At 43.1% G+C, this 18,851-nt stretch overlaps 1 protein-coding gene across 1 annotated transcript; it reads right to left on the bottom strand.

Moving 5' to 3' along the window:
- Positions 1-1,132: 1,132 nt before the first annotated feature.
- ISCU (iron-sulfur cluster assembly enzyme) lies at positions 1,133-17,430 on the bottom strand. The gene is made up of 5 exons (XM_033956145.1): positions 17,229-17,430; positions 6,700-6,813; positions 3,640-3,750; positions 2,203-2,281; positions 1,133-1,691 (listed from the first exon to the last, which is right to left on the bottom strand). Exons 1-5 carry the CDS (start codon positions 17,325-17,327, stop codon positions 1,600-1,602), a joined length of 495 nt encoding a protein of 164 aa, XP_033812036.1. The 5' UTR covers positions 17,328-17,430; the 3' UTR covers positions 1,133-1,599.
- Positions 17,431-18,851: the final 1,421 nt, after the last annotated feature.

Raw genomic sequence — 18,851 nt, 5'->3', positions numbered from 1 at the left:
TTTGTCCTTCATTTGCATAGTTCACTCATGCTCCATTGGTCCTTCTCCTTCCATTCTATCATCTCACTCTTATCTACACTTCCATTTGTCTTTAAGTCTCTATTCCATGTGTACAGTGTATAAGAACATAAGAATAGCCTTACTGGGTCAGACCAATGGTCCATCAAGCCCAGTAGCCTGTTCTCATGGTGGCCAATCCAGGTCACTAGTACCTGGCCAAAACCCAAGGAATAACAACATTCCATGCAAGCAGTGGCTTCCCCCATGTCTTTCTCAATAACAGACTATGGACTTTTACTCCAAGAACTTATCCAAACCTTTCTTAAAACCAGCTACGCTATCCGCTCTTACCACATCCTCTGGCAACGCGTTCCAGAGCTTAACTATTCTCTGACTTAAAAAATATTTCCTCCTATTGGTTTTAAAAGTATTTCCCTGTAACTTCATCGAGCGTCCCCTAGTCTTTGTAATTTTTGACGGGAGTGAAAAATTGATCCACTTGTACCCGTTGTACTCCACTCAGGATTTTGTAGATTTCAATCATATGTTTACTTTATTTCAACATATCTTACTATAGGACCTCTGAGAAAGGAGTGCTTCTTTGAAACATGGACCGTGTCGGGTCCCAGTGTTTTTTCAAAAGAACCATTGTTTGGAAACATTTGTTGACTTTAAAATAAAATTCCTGACTTCAGTACATCATCTCTGCAGTTTCTTGTTTGTTTTTGGCTACAATTCTTACCAAAAGGTAATTCAAAAAGAGAAAAGATTAACTAATAATAATAAGATCCACAAAAAAGTTAATCAAGAGAGCAATTATGAAGTTGATGTTAGTCAAATCATTAAATGAAAATTATTTAAGTGAAGGAAAAGATCTCAGAATTGCCACTCCTAGGATCATAATAATATCATCCAATATGGAATAGTGGCGTGGATATCTTTCATTGATCATAAAAACCTTCACTGATATTATGTACTATAATCCTTTTTTTGTGTCTTATTTTTTCTTTAGTGTGTTATCCAAAAACCCTTGACGAAGCCGCATGATAGCGGCGAAACGGGTCCCGTCGGATAAGATAAGATACCCATGCCTGCTTTCCAACTTATTAGGAAATGAACACACAGGACAGGCTGTAATTATATACAGATTTTATACAGCACATACACTGAACACAGAAAGCTATACATCTTATTGTTTAGAACTTTCAATCCCCATGTAAAACACTAGCCAAAAGACATTTAGGCAAGAAGACATCACTTTCACGTTTTAAGCATTTGTCTGCTTTCACCACTGGTTTCTTTTGGAGAGTTACAAAGTCACCTCTCCCCACCCCAAAACACACGTTTCCCTAAAGAAAGATGCAATTACTGTACTTAAGAATTCAAAGTAATCAACGGGACATGTGCGTGTTTTAAATACCAAAGAATACTAAGAAGTCCAGGCAGACCGAGTGCGTACTACAGTGCTGCTTTAATCCAGTAGAAGGATAAGGTGATTAACTATTGTGCGTATCTCAGCTTCCTGGCCCATCTATCAATTCAAGGACCAGCTTCTCCCCAGTGGAATGAGAATGCAAGCATTACACCCTCTTGCGTGTCTTATACGCTCGCTGCATCTTTTTCTGGCTCCGACTTTTCTTGTTTTAGTTTGTAGTCTGCCAGAGCAGCTTTGATTGCATCTTCTGCTAGCACTAAAAGGGAGAAAAAAAAAAAAAAGGTATATATAAAGAACAGCCACATGTCAAAAGACTTTCTAGAAGAAAAATAAGTTTAAATCCACTAGTGGCCAATTTTTAAAATTACCTGAAAATGGATAGAAGGAGCAACTAGTCAACTTTCGAAACACCTGTCAGTAAAAACGGAGATCTTCAAATTCACACACCATAGGGCAGGGGTGTCAAAGTCTCTCCTGGAGGGCCGCAATCCAGTCGGGTTTTCAGGATTTCCCCAATGAATATGCATGAGATCTATTTGAATGCACTGCTTTCATTGTATGCTAATAGATCTCATGCATATTTATTGGGGAAATCCTGAAAACCCGACTGGATTCCAGCCCTCCAGGGAGGGACTTTGACACCCCTGCCATAGGGTGAGCAAGGATCAGTTTCAACCATGACTTACTAGGCCATGATGAAACAACATGCAAGACATAAACCCCGATATGTATACTACCATAAAACTTCACATGCACATTACACTTACTAGAGCAATGTAGTTTAACTGGAGGCAGGCAGAGTTCTTTAGCTATATCGGTGTTCTTAATTGTCATGGCTTCCTCAACCTGGAAGTTTCATTAAAAAAAAGCCATAAGATTGTTATACAAGATTTTAATGATCTCACTTTAAAAACTCTATAGTACAAGCTATATTCTTCGAGTAGTTTTTCAAATTATCATAAAGCTTAAGAAAAAGCCCTGGGGGGGGGGGGCTGGGTGTTGAATAAAGTATTGGAACTGGTTTGCTAATTCTTTCTTTACTGAATTGGTTGCTGGTAAGAAAGATTTAAAATACTTAATTCACTCTGAATTAAGGCCAATTGGAACTCCTGTCGCATACACCATCACTAAGGGGTTCTTTTACTAAGCAGCGATAAAAAGTGGCCTTAGCGTGCCTTTATAAAGATTCTTCCTGCATACTAAGGCCATTCTTACCACAGCCCAAAAATAGCCCATTTTTTTCTATTAATGGCCCTGCGCTCATATTGTCATTAACATGTGGCCATTAAAAAGAATTACTGTATTATAGGGGTACTTACTGACATCTGTTTTGTAGGCAACGAGGGGGAAATTCTATGTTAGGCGCCTAACTTTGACAAGTTCATAACTGAAAAAAATAAAATTTAATTGGGAGACAGGCGCCAACTGGTGCCTAACTCCAAAGTAAGTGTGTTTAGGGATGGAGAAAGACGGGTGAAACTAGATGCAATTCTCTAAAGGACTTAGGGGCCTATAAAGTAGGCCTTCAAAACCCTGGCCTATGTTGTAGGCACCTAAGTTTTAGTTAGGTGTGATTCTGTAATCAGTGCCTAAGTGTGATAGACATGCAATAGGCTCCTATCCTATTTTAGGTACCAATTACAGGTATTTGTGATCTGGGTTGGCTACTGGGCTTGATGGACCTTCTGTCTGTCCCAGTATGACAATTCTTATTTGAGTCAAGCATAAGACAGTCAAGCCATTATGACATCACTGATGAGGCTGCCTCTTAGACATTGGTGGAATGAGGCATTATGACATCACAATCTCAGCTCTGGAATGTTGCTACTCTTTAGGTTTCTGCCAGGTACTTGGGACCTGGATTGGCCACTGTTGGAAACACGATACTGGGCTTGATGGACCTTCAGTCTGTCCCAGTATGGACAATCTTAATCTAGCCCTAAGGGCTTACACTAATTCTACGCTAACCTGTTAGCAGATGGTTCATAACCAAAAAAGGAAAAAAAAATCATATCTAAAGGAAAGGTGCAATATTCTACCAGTAGATAAGTTTTAATGGCTGGCAGCAATTTACATCACAATGAGGCAGAGGGTCAACTGGTCTTTACCTGCCATCAGTTACAATATTACTACAGACAATGATTTGTCTTCCTGGAGACAAAGAGGATGCAGCCAAATATGGAAAGTGGAGAATTAAACCTTACCGTTTTCCCTTTCACCCATTCTGTAGCCAGTGAGCTTGATGCAATGGCAGATCCGCAGCCAAACGTTTTAAATTTGGCATCCACGATCTTCCCACCGTCATCCACTTCAATCTACAATATAATATTTCCTAAACATATCACTTTTAGTAAGTTATTTATCCAGAGTATCTAAATTAAGGCAGCTCAAGCAACCTTACACATTCCCTAGCTAGATTTATTTCCTTACAGAAACATAGAAAATGATAGCAGAAGAGGATCATAAGGCTTTCTCAGTCCTCATCTTCTGTATTTATTTTGTTTATGGGAAAAATATCAGGTTGACAGTCTAGGAGACTCCTAGGTGTGAAAACATCAGGACTGCATCATGGTGCACCCTGAAAAATGAATGCATAAGAACAGATTACATCAATACTAAAAATAGAAAATGCTTTTACTAAACCTTTGGTCCATTAGGACATCACACTTAGCGTTAGAGGGGGTTCGGACAACTGTTATGCTTTCTTCTGATCTAATCTAATCTTCCATTTGTGCGTCGCACATACCTATACAGGCTCAAGGCGGCAGATCAAGGAGGAAGGGGGGAAAGTAGTAGGGGAGGGGGTATGGAGAAGGTAAGATAGGGGACAGAAGAAGGGGGAGTTATACGAAAACTGTTATGTCAAAGAGGTGGGTCTTCAGATTTTTTCTGATGAACCTTTGTGTACATTTCTCAGATTTGTTTTCATTTGTAAAACATTGTACACAAAGACCCTATCCCACATCCTCAGAACTGCTATAAGCCCTCCCCTCCCCTTTGTACTAGATTTTATTTATTTTAAAAGTTTCTATACTATCTAATTCCTAGGCGGTTTACAAAATATACACATACATAATAGCTAGAACAGCACAAGAGAGGAACAAATCATCTAAAATCTAAATACACAGTAATTCCTTAAACAGGACAAATCAGACCCTATAAAAAAAGCATTGATAAACAAACATGTTTGTGGAAGAGGGGAAATGTTTTACTCCCTGAATTCCACAACTAATCTGCAAAGTTTCGTGCATGTTTTCAGGATGAACATCATATAATTTACAAATTGAACAAAGAAAAAAATTAGTACTTTAAAAAGGCACTTCTATTAAGTCATCCAAGTATTTGTAGTAGCACATCATAAGGCCTGGGCTGCTTTTTCTTCCCCCTCAACAAAGCTACATATACCAGCTCTTTCTGTCCCTCCCCACTCCAGGCCTGAACCAACAGTTCCCCCTCCCAAGATCAACTCTATGGTTCCTCCTTCCCTTCCATGCCCAACTCCACAGCTCTTTCCTCCTGTCCATAAGATGGCTCATTATAAAATTTATATATTGCTATTAGGCATAAAGATATACAAATGACAGTCCTTAATCTCCAGGGAGCTTAAAATTTGGTTAGGACATAGACAAGACATTGTTCTTTTCTCTCTCCCCTACCCCCACCTTCAGACTCAATTCCAAGCTTTCCCCCCATCTTTAAGCTGCAGAGTTGAACCTCTCTCCCATCCAGCCTTCCCTATACTAACTCCAACACTCATTTGCTTTGCAGTGCCCCACACCATATACTCTTCTGCTCGGCTTCCGGCCCACCAATCCCTTCTCTCTCCCTCAGCCCACTAAGAAAGGGCACTGGCTGTATTCTCATCTCTTGCAGACTGAGGCTGCTGTGGCCAGTTCATAGACAAAAGCGCGCCGACAACCTAGCGCAGACAACTGAGCGCAAGGCGGAAGCGCGCCAAAGAAAAACAGTATTTTAAGGGGTTCCGACGGGGGGTGTTGGTGGGGAACCCCCCCACACTTTACTTAATAGAGATCGCGCCGGAATTGTGGGGGGTTTGGGGGGTTGTAACCAGGGCTGTGGAGTCGGAGGAAATTTCGGGTACCTGGAGTCGGAGTCAGAAGTACAAAAAACTGAGGAGTCGGAGTCGGAACATTTATCTACCGACTCCATTTTTGAACTTGGCATACTAATCACGAGTGATTCTTTCAGCTATAGCACCCACTATATACACAGCACAAATGTTGCGAGCAGCTTCTGCGGCCTTAGAACCTTGATTAAAAGCAAAAAGAAGGTGGTGTCGAAAATTCTCATTTCTCTCAACTTGACATTCCATTTTAACGATCTGAAAATTAACCAGTGCTGTGGAGTCGAAGTCGAGGTCGGAGGAAATTTCGGGTACCTGGAGTTGGAGTCTGAAGTACAAAAAACTGAGGAGTCTTGAGTCGGAATATTTATCTACCGACTCCACAGCTCTGGTTGTAACCCCCCTTATTTACTGGAAGCTTAACTTTTTCCCTCTTTTTTAGGGAAAAAGTGAAGTTTTCAGTATAATGTGGGGGGTTACAACCCCCCAAACCCCCCACAACGCCGGCACAATCTCTGTTAAGTAAAGTGGGGGGGTTCCCCCCCACAAACCCCGTCGGAGCCCTTTAAAATACTGTTTTTCTTCAGCGCGCTTCCGCCTTGCGCTCAGTTATCTGCGCTGGGTTGTCGGTGCACCTTTGTCGTCGCGCGCTTTTGACCTGTCACCGCTGTGGCCTCCTCCTAACCCACATAGCCGATGCTGTTACTTCATCTGGACTTTTGCTGCTATTACTGCCTCCTGGCCACACAACAAATGTCTAAAGGAATTCCATGAAAATTCTCAACGCCAAATTTATGAAGGAGTAAACTCTATGTTTATCTGTAGTTAGCTTTCACTGGATAGTATATCTTCCGATGCACAGTTCAAATTTAGCTTAGTCCAGTGCTTCTCAATCCAGCCCCGAGGCACACCCAGCCAGTCAGGTTTTCAGGATATCCAATGAATTTGCAAGAGATTTCCATACACTACTTTTCTCTCATGCATATTCATTGTGGATATCCTGAAAACCCAACTGGCTGTGCTCCAATGAATGCGTGAGAAGCACAGGCTGAGTCAACTAAATTATATAATCTCCTCCAAACACACACACAACTTGAATCCTTGGACATGCACATATCCAGCATCTATTTTCACTAAAGCAAAATAAAATAAACAATTATATATTTGGCTGAAAACATACCTGCAATTTCATGACATCCCCACAGGCCGGCGCGCCAACTAACCCAGTTCCAACATTCTTGTCATCTTTGTTTAGGGACCCAACATTTCTGGGGTTCTCATAGTGATCCACTACCTGAAAGAGAAAAACAATAAAAAGTTCTTAAAAAGTAATGTTGCTGCCACAATAGCTCTTTAAAAAAATTGCTAAGTTCACAGAGATTTTATTGAAAATTTTGCATTATGTCGACAGGAATCGAGTGCGACATCTAAACCAAGAGCCAAATATCATCACATAACAATAAACTTTTATTGATAATGACAGGAGTCGCCATTCAGCATATCACAAGTAATTGGAAAAATTACAGTAGATTCAATTATAATTTCTGGTGGAACTCATTATGTCACATATATAAAATGGAAAGAGCAATAGCTATACAACAAGGAAGCTATAAGAAATTTAATAAAATTTGGGAGCCATTAACTTTTTATTGTAATGAGTAAACACCATTTTCTATTATAATATATATCGTCTAATGATTGGGGGGAGGGGGAGGTATATTTTACATTTTTCTTATTGGGGAAATAATAGAGGAATGATGGGAGAGGAGGGTGGCAATTTTATATATTGTAAGATAAATCAGAAAGATTGTCAAGTGATGTGTTTAATTGTATTGTTTTATTGTTTGTGCACTTGATGTAAGATTGAAAACGAATAAAGAATTTGAAAAAAAAAATAATCCAAGTTACAAAGTTTCCGTTCACGATTTATATTCCACTTTCCTAGGTTACAAAAAAATTAGGTGTGAAGTATAAAAGCAAAATACAACAAGCAAACATAATAAATATCACAACATAATAACCAAAAAATAAAATTGAAAAAGATGAAATGCAGCACTGAAATCGGCTAGTGCGCCTTAATAAAAGGCCCCCTGTTTTATTAAAGGCAATCCCTTTGTGGGAGAAACAATAAGAATAACTCACTTATAGAAATGTTGGTGCCAGAATTTTGCACACTATCTGCAGCAAATAATATGTATCTTTCTTCAAAACCTCAAACTAAGAACATAAGATTTGCCGATGCTGGGTCAGACCAGTGGTCCATTGTGCCCAGCAGTCCGCTTACGCGATGGCAGTGTCCTATTTGAGTCTAGCCTTACCTGCGTACGTTCTGGTTCAGCAGGAACTTGTCTAATGTTCTCTTGAATCCCTGGAGGGTGTTTTCCCCTATAACAGACTCCGGAAGAGCGTTCCAGTTTTCCACCACTCTCTGGGTGAAGAAGAACTTCCTTACATTCATACGGAATCAATCCCCTTTCAACTTTAGAGAGTGCCCTCTCGTTCTCCCTACCTTGGAGAGGGTGAACAATCTGTCCTTATCTACTAAGTCTATTCCCTTCAGTATTTTGAATGTTTCGATCATGTCCCCTCTCAGTCTCCTCTTTTCAAGGGAGAAGAGGCCCAGTTTCTTCAATCTCTCACTGTACGGCAACTCCTCCAACCCCTTAACCATTTTAGTCACTCTTCTCTGGACCCTTTCAAGTAGTACCGTGTCCTTCTTCATGTACGGCGGCCAGTGCTGGACGCAGTACTCCAGGTGGGGGCGTAGCATGGCCCGGTACAACGGCATGATAATCTTTTCAGATCTGTTTGCGATCCCCTTCTTAATCATTCCTAGCATTCTGTTTGTCCGCACATTGCGCGGTCAGTTTCATTGACTTGTCTACAAGTACTCCCAAGCTTCTTTCCTGGGGGCTCTCTCCGAGTATTGCACCAGACATCCTGTATTCATCCATATGATTTGTTACCGACATGGAGTATGATTATAAATTTGTCCCCGCAAACTGTCTGATCTCATCTGCAAAAGCCTTTAATAGTTATTTTATATTGAACTTATTTTATTAAAGTATAAAAAGAAACAATATTCTGTACAATTGCATTTTATAAACACAAATAATATAGAGCAAGGATCAACAAAACCCCTGTCTCCCCTCCCCTTCACAAATATCCCCATCCACTATCGAGAAAGCTGAATAAGCCAATTACTACAGAATGCTACACAGAAAAATCATGCTAACAGGATACTGCAGTCACACATGACAGGAATAGTGTTAGGGGAGTGCAACTAGGGCAACTGCTCCCTGGTCAGAGAGAGCCTTAAGCCACCTGGAAGCTAAAGAAGCACGACCTGGGCTTTGTGGTCCCCAGTTATATTTAACACCAGCTCTAGCAGGATACATATTTCAAATCTGATATATTCTAATCACAGAATTTTAAAAAAATTATTTTTTTCTACCTTTTGTTGTCTTGTCATTTTATTCTTCAAATCATGTTGGTCTCAGGCACTGGTGTCTGTTTTCTTTTGTCTTCTCTTAACTTACTTGCCAGGGTCTCCTGACCATTTGACATTTCTTCTATCTCTAAGTATGCATTGTTCCCCGTGTTCAGCATCTCCCCTCTCTATGTCTCCTAAATGTCCCTTTCGAGTATTTCCCCTGTGTCAATCTCCCTGCCTTCATCATCCCCCATTCTATGATCCCCTCCTTCTGTGTATAGTTATCACTCCTCTATATCCCTATGCCTCCCCGTCCCGCATCTTCCTTCTGCTTTCTTATTCTCCCCCATGTCTAGCCATCTTCTGTGTCCATATAACCTCCCATGTCTAGCATTACCCCCCTGTGTTCATATACCACCCCCATGCCACATTCCCCTTTTTGTCCCTGTTCCTATGCTCCCATCCATCCTGTCTCCCCTCTCTTACTCCCTTATACCAATGTGTCTCTCACACTCTTTTTTCTCCCTCCCTCTGCCATGCTCAATATTTCACTCTCTCTTTTCATCCCCTTGGCTCAGCTTTTCTCTTTCTACCTCCCTGCAGGTCCTGCACTTCTCTCCCTTCCCTCTAGCCACCCAGACCAGATCCAGCACCTGTCTCCCTTCCTTTTAGCTCCAGCCGGTCCAGCAGCCCAACTAGCCCTCCCCCCTTCGTGCAGCAGCAGCTGTCCCTTGCAAGTCCAGCAGCCCACCTCCCTCCCTATCACAGGTCCAACAGCCCCCCTCCCTTGCTTGCTCCTGATTGCAGGTCAAAACCAGCAGAAAAAACCCTGCGACTCCCCTGGGTTGGCCCCTTTGTGCCTCCCGTCCCAGTTTTACCAGACTCTTAGAAGCTTCGATGACGAAGAGGCAGCATCACAGGCTTGCTCTGGGACCTTCTTCCAGCCGAGTCCCTCCTTCCAATGTAACTTCCGGCTGACCCAGGGGAGTAGCAGGTTTTTTTTCCTGCTGGTTTTTACCCGCGATTGGGAATGAGCGAGGGAGGGGGGCTATTGGACCCTCGATGGGGAGGGGGGCTCGACTCATGAGGAAGAACTGCTAGAACCACAATCGAGGGGGGATGCTGTCAAGGAGGGGTGTGGAGGGAGGTGACTCACGGCAGATCCTTTATTGCAGGGACAAGTCCATTTACCGCTCTGCGGGGTGGTGAAATTGTTCCCGTACCTGTGACAAACGGCTGATTTTTTTTCCCCTTGTTCCTGCGGGTTTGCCGCAGGAAACAGTCATAAGAACATAAGAATAGCCTTACTGGGTCAGACCAATGGTCTATTAAGCACAGTAGCCCGTTCTCACGGTGGCCAATCCAGGTCACTAGTAGTAGCCAAAACCCAAGGAGTAGCAACATTCTACGCTACCGATACAGTGGCTTCCCCCATGTCTTTCTCAATAATAGTCTAAGGACTTTTCCTCCAGGAACTTGTCCCCGTGTCATTCTCCATGTAGGGAACACTATGGAGAAATGTGGGCTAAGTCAAATCTTATAGCTAATCAAAAATGCATTGTTTGCATGATTTAACAAGCAGAAGAGGAAAACACACTCCAGATAGGCACTCATATTTGCATACATTTTATAAGCATATAATTTAAGGCAAACAGATTAAAGTACCAAGGGCTAAAATATGTTTCTTTGATTGATTCAATGTTGTATCCTGTTAACAATGCCACACCATTATTGCAACCTTTCCCAGTCTTGTACTAAAGAAATCACAAATTGAACAAATAAATACTTGCAAAAGGTAGGAAATGCGTTCTTCCATTTTTTTTCTGCTTTGACTTTTCTGCTCAGACTAAATCATCACTGGGATGCTTAAACTTATAATCACAACCTTCCCTGACAGTTTAAATAAATCTTTAGGTCTTATCCAGTATTTCTTCAGGGTAGGAAAAAAGTCTCAGAAAACAGGGTAGTCTTACAATATCGCTTGTGCTCTTTGCTTTTCAAATCACTTGAAAAGCCTCCCCCGTTTTTCATATACTGATTTTTATGATCTCTGTGGGAAGAAGCATACATCAAAACTGAAATCTGCAATGCACAAGAGCAAGCAAGGCATTGGAAAAAAGTTTGAACCACCAGAAAATGAACTTGGCAAAACTATACCAAAAAATCTAACAGTTAAACCTCCTCCCTCAACATACCTATTAGTGGTTTCAGCCATGACAATCTGAATAATGAGACTAATCAACACAATGTAGCATAGAGTACTGGCACCTCCACTCTCACAGAACCCATATCTAGGAGTAGAGCACTAAACTACTGTATACAGGCAGTCCCCGAGTTATAAACGCCCGATTAAAGTACGACTTGTACTTAAGAACACGGTTGCAGCTTCATTTGATTTCACTGAGCAGTATTTCCAGTGGCATAGACTTGTACACTTCTCCTGTAGCAGATTCAGGAATGATGCATGAATGATGCATTAAGAACAGTGCATGCTGAACTTTAGAGGGAACACTGGTAAGGACAGTCGGCCCTTTTGTCAGCCGGGAGCAGAGGTAAGCAGCAAGAATCTTAAAATCTACAAGTTCTGAGTTACATACAAATCCGACTTAAAAACAGCTTTAAAAACGTAACTCGTTCTTAACCCAGGGACTGCCTATATTTTAATCACATTTTGAACCTGGAGCAGATCACCACGTCTCCCTTTCACAGTTTCAGGTAAGCATAGTTAGGAAAACATCCCTCCCTCTTGGAAGCTGCCAAAAACATCTATCTAGGTCATCTGTATGTTTATATAACACTATAATTAACAGGATTCTTCTCGCATGAAAACACACTTTTTTTTGGGGGGAAACTCTTGAGCAGAGATTATACCTTTGCAGAATGCAAATTTAACAATTTACCTGAGACTTTTTAAAAAAAGATTTCTAAGACACTAAAGCTCTTAGGGCTCCTTTTACTAAAAGATTTGAGAGGTTTTAGTACGGGCTGGCAAGGTAAATGCTTCGACGTTCGGAATTCCTTTGCAAAATTCAGCCACACGACTTATCTACTGACAACCTCGCTACTCACCTTACCCTCTCCTCAGATCACTCCACTGGCTCCCTATCCGCCGCTGCATACAGTTCAAACTCCTATTACTAACCTACCAGTGTGTTCATGCCGCAAACCCTCAGTATCTCTCCTCATATGCCTCCCCGAGAACTCTGTTGCTTAGATAAGCTGCTTTTATCGGTACCTTTCTCCTCCACTGCCAATTGGGACCGTCTCTTGTTGTACAAATGTACAGTGCTACGTGAGCCTGGAAGCACTATAGAAAAAATATATTGTTGCCGCTGTAGTGAGTGTCAGAGAATTTACCTCACCGACCCACTTTAAAAAGCTCTAAAACCGTTTAGTAAAACCCAGCATTAATATTAAAGCCAGGCTCTCTGATCACAGCCGTTAATTTTATTCATATTTTCTAACAGACACACCCTAAAGCAGGGGTCTCAAAGTCCCTCCTTGAGGGCTGCAATCCAGTTGGGTTTTCAGGATTTCCCCAAATGAATATGCATGAGATCTATGTGCATGCACTGCTTTCAATGCATATTCATTGGGGAAATCCTGAAAACCCGACTGGATTGTGGCCCTCAAGGACGGACTTTGAGAACCCTGCCCTAAAGCTTACTTGTACACTAGTCAGTGTTCCATAGAGTTTAGATCTCCAAGTGTACTTGTAAAGTAGTACAGGACAGTGCAAAAGTATTAGGTACCTTAGGTAAACCTTCGGCCTTGTGCTCACCCATCCACGTTAACTTCTAGACCTCTCCACACCTACCTTTAAAAGCCTGGTGGTCGAATGACGAAGCGGGGCAGAAGCGATCTTCCTACGCTCCTGCCCCGTACAGAGCCGCAATAAAAAAATGGCTGCTGCGAGACTGCAAGAATTCACGGCTTCCATTTATGATTGCAGCTCTGCATAGGGCAGGAGTGTAGGAAGATCGCTCCTGCCTCGCTTTACAGTTAGGCCACCATGCTTTAAAGGTAAGATGTGGAGAGGTCCGGAAGGAGGGGTGGTTCAGAGTCGACCCTAAAGTTATTCGTAAATTTGTCTTATTTTCTGGGTCTGCTTTGCTCCTATCCCCTGCGAATACGAAGGGGGAATGTACTGCCCTATCTTGGAATAGGGTTTTTTTTCCACCTCTATCAGGTACTCTAAGTATAACACCTATACGCCCCAGTGGGCTCACAATCTAACTATGGTAATTGAAGTTTTTAAGTCACTTGCCCTGAGTCACAAGGAGTGGTGCTGAAGCAGCAGCTCTAACCACTCAATAAGAGATCCTTTTATTAAGCTGAGGTAAAAAGTGGCTTTAGCACACCACCAGGGCTGTGGAATCGGTAGATAAATCCTTTGACTCAGACTCCAACTACCCAAAATGTCTCCGACTACGACTCTATAGCCTTGCACACCACCGCATAGGGGTTTTCCTGTAGGCTAAGACCATCTTTACCACAGCAGTAAAATGACTGATTTTTCAATTTTTGTATTAATGGCCATACACTAATGTTGCCATCAGCACACAGTCATTAAAAACTATTAGTAAGTGAGCTCTTATCAACACTTAGGGCCTCTTAGTGACGCTGCTGCGGTAAATGCACCAAAGTCCATTCAATTCCTATGGGCTTCGGTGCATCTTGCAAACGGGATCCTTGGTTTGAAGACAGTAAGAGCTTACATGCTCATCTTGCAATAACTGGTTAGCATGCAATTAATATGGTTCATAGACAACGGCGCGAAAGACAAAGGCGCGCCCAGACAATTGAGCGCAGCGTGGAGGCGCGCGCCGCTCAAAATTACTGTTTTTAGGGGCTCCGATGGGGGGTTTTGTTGGGGAACCCCCCCACTTTACTTAATAGACATCGCGCCGGCGTTATGGGGGGTTTGGGGGGTTATAACCCTCCACATTTTACTGTAAACTTAACTTTTTCCCTAAAAACAGGGAAAAAGTGAAGTTTTCAGTAAAATGTGGTTGGTTGCAACCCCCCACACCCCCATAACGCCGGCGCGATGTCTATTAAGTAAAGTGGGGGGTTCCCCAACAAAACCCCCCGTCGGAGCCCCTAAAAACAGTAATTTTGAGCGGCGCACACCTCCGCGCTGCGCTCAATTGTCCGGGCGCGCCTTTGTCCCGGCGCGCTTTTGACCCGACACCAATTAATATAGCTGTACTGAGTGGCACAGGAATAGCCACTCTCCACCCCCCAGACATGACACCCCTCCCCAACACAATACAGTTGGTTCCTGAAAATGTTTGCGAACTACAAAATTTAAAATAACAAAATATTGAGTCTATGGGAAAATAGGTTAGATTCCAGCAGCACACATTATGCCTCAAAACCACAGAAAGTGAACAGTAGATCCTACTGGGAAAAGAGTTAGGTTCCTGCATGGAACAACACTTCAAGTACCTGTAATTCACTGTCCAGATGCTTGGAGGCCATATCTGAAAGCAAAGCCTGACCACAAGGTGAATTTTAAATAAACAGCTTTTTTTGCTTTCACAAAGTGCGCAAATATGCCAACACAGTGGCATGAATGGGGAATATTGGTTGCAATTGATGCAACTATGGATAGGTGAAGTCATACACCGTGAAAACACAAATAACGAGAATGGACTGTAAGCCTCTTTCAGCATGCAATTAGTTCATGCCCATTTGGAATTTAATGCAATGGGGACTTGTATACTGCCTTTTTGTTGCTTTGGCATTTCAAGGCCGACATTCAAAACGGTGGGCACTGGAGGACTAAGGGGCAGATTCTCAAAACTAAAATCTGCCGGTTCCAGCCAGTTTAGCGTTCATGTATTTTAGCGGCGGATTATCAAAACGGCTTACCAAGGTCCAAGCTAGATTGTAAGCTCTTCTGAGCAGGGACTGTTTATAAATGTCAAAATGTACAGCGCTATATAAGTGATAAGTAATAGTAGTATTTCCCAAGTTTTCTAGCAGTCTCCGATACTGCCATGCAAATGTAGTACAACGAGGTCATTAATATTAAAATGATCACTCCGCGCAATTCTCTATCGTTGCCAAGTAATTCTCTAACCTTGTGCACCAGGAAGTACTGGGGAGGGGGAAGGTCAGCCATCATAAGGTAAGGGGGAGGGTCATTGGAGGCACATGGGGAGTGTTGCATGGCCAGGGGGTGTTGGGTGATGGGGCTGTTTGACTTCAGCAGCTTGATTTGCTGGGGGGGGGGGGGTGTTTATCACCAGCAATAGGCATATGCAAATTTAGCGAATCTTTGCTACTCTCTGCCAATTTGCATGAGTGTTTTTTTGGAGAATGACTCGCTTTTTTAAAATCGCTACTATAACGGCTGCGACAGTGGCCCATCAGATTTTTACTGCACATTGTTGAGAATCTAGTCCTGTGACTTGCCCAGAGTCACAAGAAGCACTGGGATTTGATCTCACAACTTCTGGGTGTAGAGGCAGCAGCTCCACCAGTGAGCCACAGCCCTACCTTCTTGATCTGGCCCACTGCAAGGTGAAAGGAATTGAGACTTGCATATTTATCAGGTTCCCTATTTATTTAATTTATTTCCCGTCCTCCCCAAGGAGCCCAGAACGGGTTACATGGTAACATAAGTTAGTAAACAAGACACAACAATTAACAACAAGGAACAGAAGACTAAGGCAATAGGTTACAGTGAGATGTGTCAAATTCACTTGTCCTGGATTGGCAGACACTTGGAGCCTGAAGCATGCATAGGGAAAGAGTCAGTTGAACATCTATTAAGAATTTGGGAGTAACAGTCTGAATGCCGGACATAAGGTGGGAGTTTGGCTGACATGCAACTGGGTGCTATGTTGTGTAAGGACTTGAACGCAAGTACTAAGCCTTTGAAGATGCAGCGTTTGGCTATGGGTAGCCAGTGGGCTGACGCTAGGGCCTGAGATACTGAATCGCAGATGTGAAAGTTCTTCAGTAGTCCAATTGCTGCGTTTTGTGCACATTGGAGACACGTTATATATTTTTTTTTTAACCATCAGTCCATTGACTGTTGCAGTAGTCCATGTGGGAGAGGACGAAGACAGAGAGAAGTTGTATAAAGTCAGGTTCAGAGAAACAGCTCCTTATTTTCCGTAGTTGTCGTAGATGGTAGAACAAAGACGAGACCGCTTGTGAGATAATATTGGTAAGTACAGTGGTACCTCGGTTTACGAGTGCACCGGTTTGCGAGTGTTTTGCAAGATGAGCAAAACATTCGCAAAATTGGTGCCTCACAAACCGAGCTTGCCTCGATGTACGAGCGCCTCCCCCTGCGATCCGGCACCCCCCCCCCACGCCCTAACACTTCGCTTACCCTCCATCTGGCACCCGTCACCAATGCACAGGACATGCCGGTGCCCGAAGATCTGCAGTCTTTTTTTTGCTGAGCCTTGAGCATCTGCGCATGCTCAAGGCCTTCAAGTTCCCACTCTCTCCGAGATTCTCGGAGAGACCGGGAACTCAAAGGCCTTGAGCATGCGCAGATGCTCAAGGCCCAGCAAAAAAAAGACTGCAGATCTTCGGGCACCGGCATGTCCTGTGCATTGGTGCCGGGTGCCAGATGGAGGGTAAGCGAAGTGTTCGGGTGGGTGGGGGGTGACGGATGCTGGATCACGCGGGGGGGGGGAGCAATACCGGTTCTCAGGGGGATAGAGCAGTGCTGCTGGCCTAAGGGGGTGGGAACGAATCAAGCGCGTTTCCCTTACTTTCTATGGGGAAACTCGCTTTGATATATGAGCAATTTGGTTTACGAGCATGCTTCTGGAACGAATTATGCTCGTAAATCAAGGTTCCACTGTAATAAGTTAGAGTCAAGATGGATGCCTTTTTGTAGTTATACAACCGCATTTGAAGTGGTTTTACATACAGGTACTTCCAAGCATTTTCCCCTGTCTGTCCTGGTGGGCTCACAATCTGTCTAATGTACCTGGGGCAGTGAAAAAGTAAGTGACTTGCCCAGGGTTACAAAGAGTAGTGCAGGGTTTTGAACCCACTACCTCAGGGTGCTGCAGGCTGTAGCTCTAACCACTGCATGCCATTTCAAGCCTCAGTAAGCGCACATTAATGCTTAATGGGTCCCTGCATGTGTCCCCCGTCTCCCCTCTGAAAGACAAAACTCTTTTGCATTTTGACCCCCCTCCTCCAGTTCAGGCGCCTAACCAGGTCCCCCCAAGCCCGCGCCCTTGGCTGGCTCCCTTTCGCTAGGGCCGCCGTCCTCCAACCCAAAGCCTCAGCGCTACCTTTTTGTGATAGGACTCAGCCAGCTCCGGGAACAGGTGCCTGCGCCACAGCAGCCGCAGCGACGCGCAACAAGGGCGCCCCGACCCCACCAGCGCCATCTTTCTGTTTGGGACTGAGCAGATCCGTCGCCACAGCGCGAGGAATGCAGAAGTTACGTCAAACAGAGGGCGGGACACGAGACGCGGGGGTGGTGGGGGGGAGAGGAGAGACCACGTGATCGACGCGAGCGGCTGGTTCAGTCCTAGCTGCTGCTCGTTTTTTATATCGCTCCTCCCTGCGAGAATGGTAGCGCTGGAATATTGCTGTTCTTTATCCAGCAGGGATTAAACTACAACTAATCGCGGGGGGGGGGTAGCTGAATAGGTAAAAAAAACAAAAAAGGTAAAGTCGCTTTTCGAGGTGGCCGGGAAAGGAATTATACGTCTTAAATCGTTTTAACTTTCTTGATTGATTTGGCAGGAGCTGTAATGTGCAACGGCAATATTGGTTACATCATCGTATCCTCACCCCCTCCCCTGCTATATCGGGTCTCATTCTCAGTCGAAGACCAAGAAGAGTTCAAGATCTGCAGTTAAAGTTTATTTATGCACACAAGCTTACAAACCACTGCAGCATATACAAGTATTTAAAAACAGTACACATCTCTTCTCAATTACAGTAAAGCCTCTAAGTTTACAAGTTTGATAATAGCGCCAATGGCAATGCCTTAATGGCCGTTTACAATAACTTTAATCCCCAAATTCTATTTTTTTTTTTTTAAGCACAAAAAACTACACACACCCACACCTAAATTTTTCGTTCGGTTCCAAAAAGGGGGGATGGGCAGATCCCTGCAATTTAATCCCCCCTGTTTGGGAAGGGCAGATGAACTAAACTGGATTAGTGAGGGACAGCACAGGTATATATAGGGCTACCTGCACATGCTCAGATGAGGCTCCCAAAAGTCTCATCTGAGCTCTGGGAGAGCAATTCCAAATTGGGAACGTAGATGATGTCACCAAAAGTGGGGCTGACTTATACTGCTTGTCCATGGAGAAAATAAATTTATACACACAGTTATAGAATTTAGGTGAAATTATTTTTATACTGTTTCACTTGGTGCAGTTCCTGGTGATAAGTGCTATTTTATAAATTGTGATTAACTTTGAGCTCCATTTATAGAATAATGTTCAGCCTATTTTTTAGGCACCATTTATATTCTTATAATCTAGTGCTGTATAACTGAATAGGAAGTTACATTGTCTTTGAAGGGATATCTAGATGAAAATAAAGCAGTTCGAGCTGTCCAGTCTTGGTCCAAGTCACCCCAACTATGTCCAGGCAGCATGAATACTCCTTCATCTCCAAATACATCTTTAAGTAAAGAATGTATGATTTGAGGCACTTTTTTAAAAATATATAATTAAAAAGATTTTCTCCAACCCTAAACTTAGGTGTAATGAGTTTCAGAGGGTCAGTCCAGTGACACTAAATATTGATTTACAAATGGTGTCCAGAAAAATAAAACAAAATGATGGAATGGCCAATTGATTCTATTGAGACGATCATTGAGCTCTGGAGGTAGAATATGGTACTAGCAGCTGTAATAAAGCAGGCAGACCCCAGTGATGAATGGAGTGTAC

Source organism: Geotrypetes seraphini, chromosome 8 (assembly GCF_902459505.1).
Source record: "Geotrypetes seraphini chromosome 8, aGeoSer1.1, whole genome shotgun sequence".
NCBI classification, from domain to species: domain Eukaryota; kingdom Metazoa; phylum Chordata; class Amphibia; order Gymnophiona; family Dermophiidae; genus Geotrypetes; species Geotrypetes seraphini.
Note: the sequence above shows the minus strand (reverse complement) of the source record. Positions and strands in the feature narration are given on the sequence as shown.

Bases quoted from the DNA above. Each gene is read 5' to 3' on its own strand.
- ISCU (XM_033956145.1), bottom strand. From the start codon at position 17,327: ATGGCGCTGGTGGGGTCGGGGCGCCCTTGTTGCGCGTCGCTGCGGCTG. The intron at 3,751-6,699 runs GTATGTTTTCAG...ATTATATTGTAG, and splicing joins GGGATGTCATGAAATTGCAG to ATTGAAGTGGATGACGGTGG. The intron at 2,282-3,639 runs GTAAGGTTTAAT...TGAAACTTCCAG, and splicing joins AATGGGTGAAAGGGAAAACG to GTTGAGGAAGCCATGACAAT.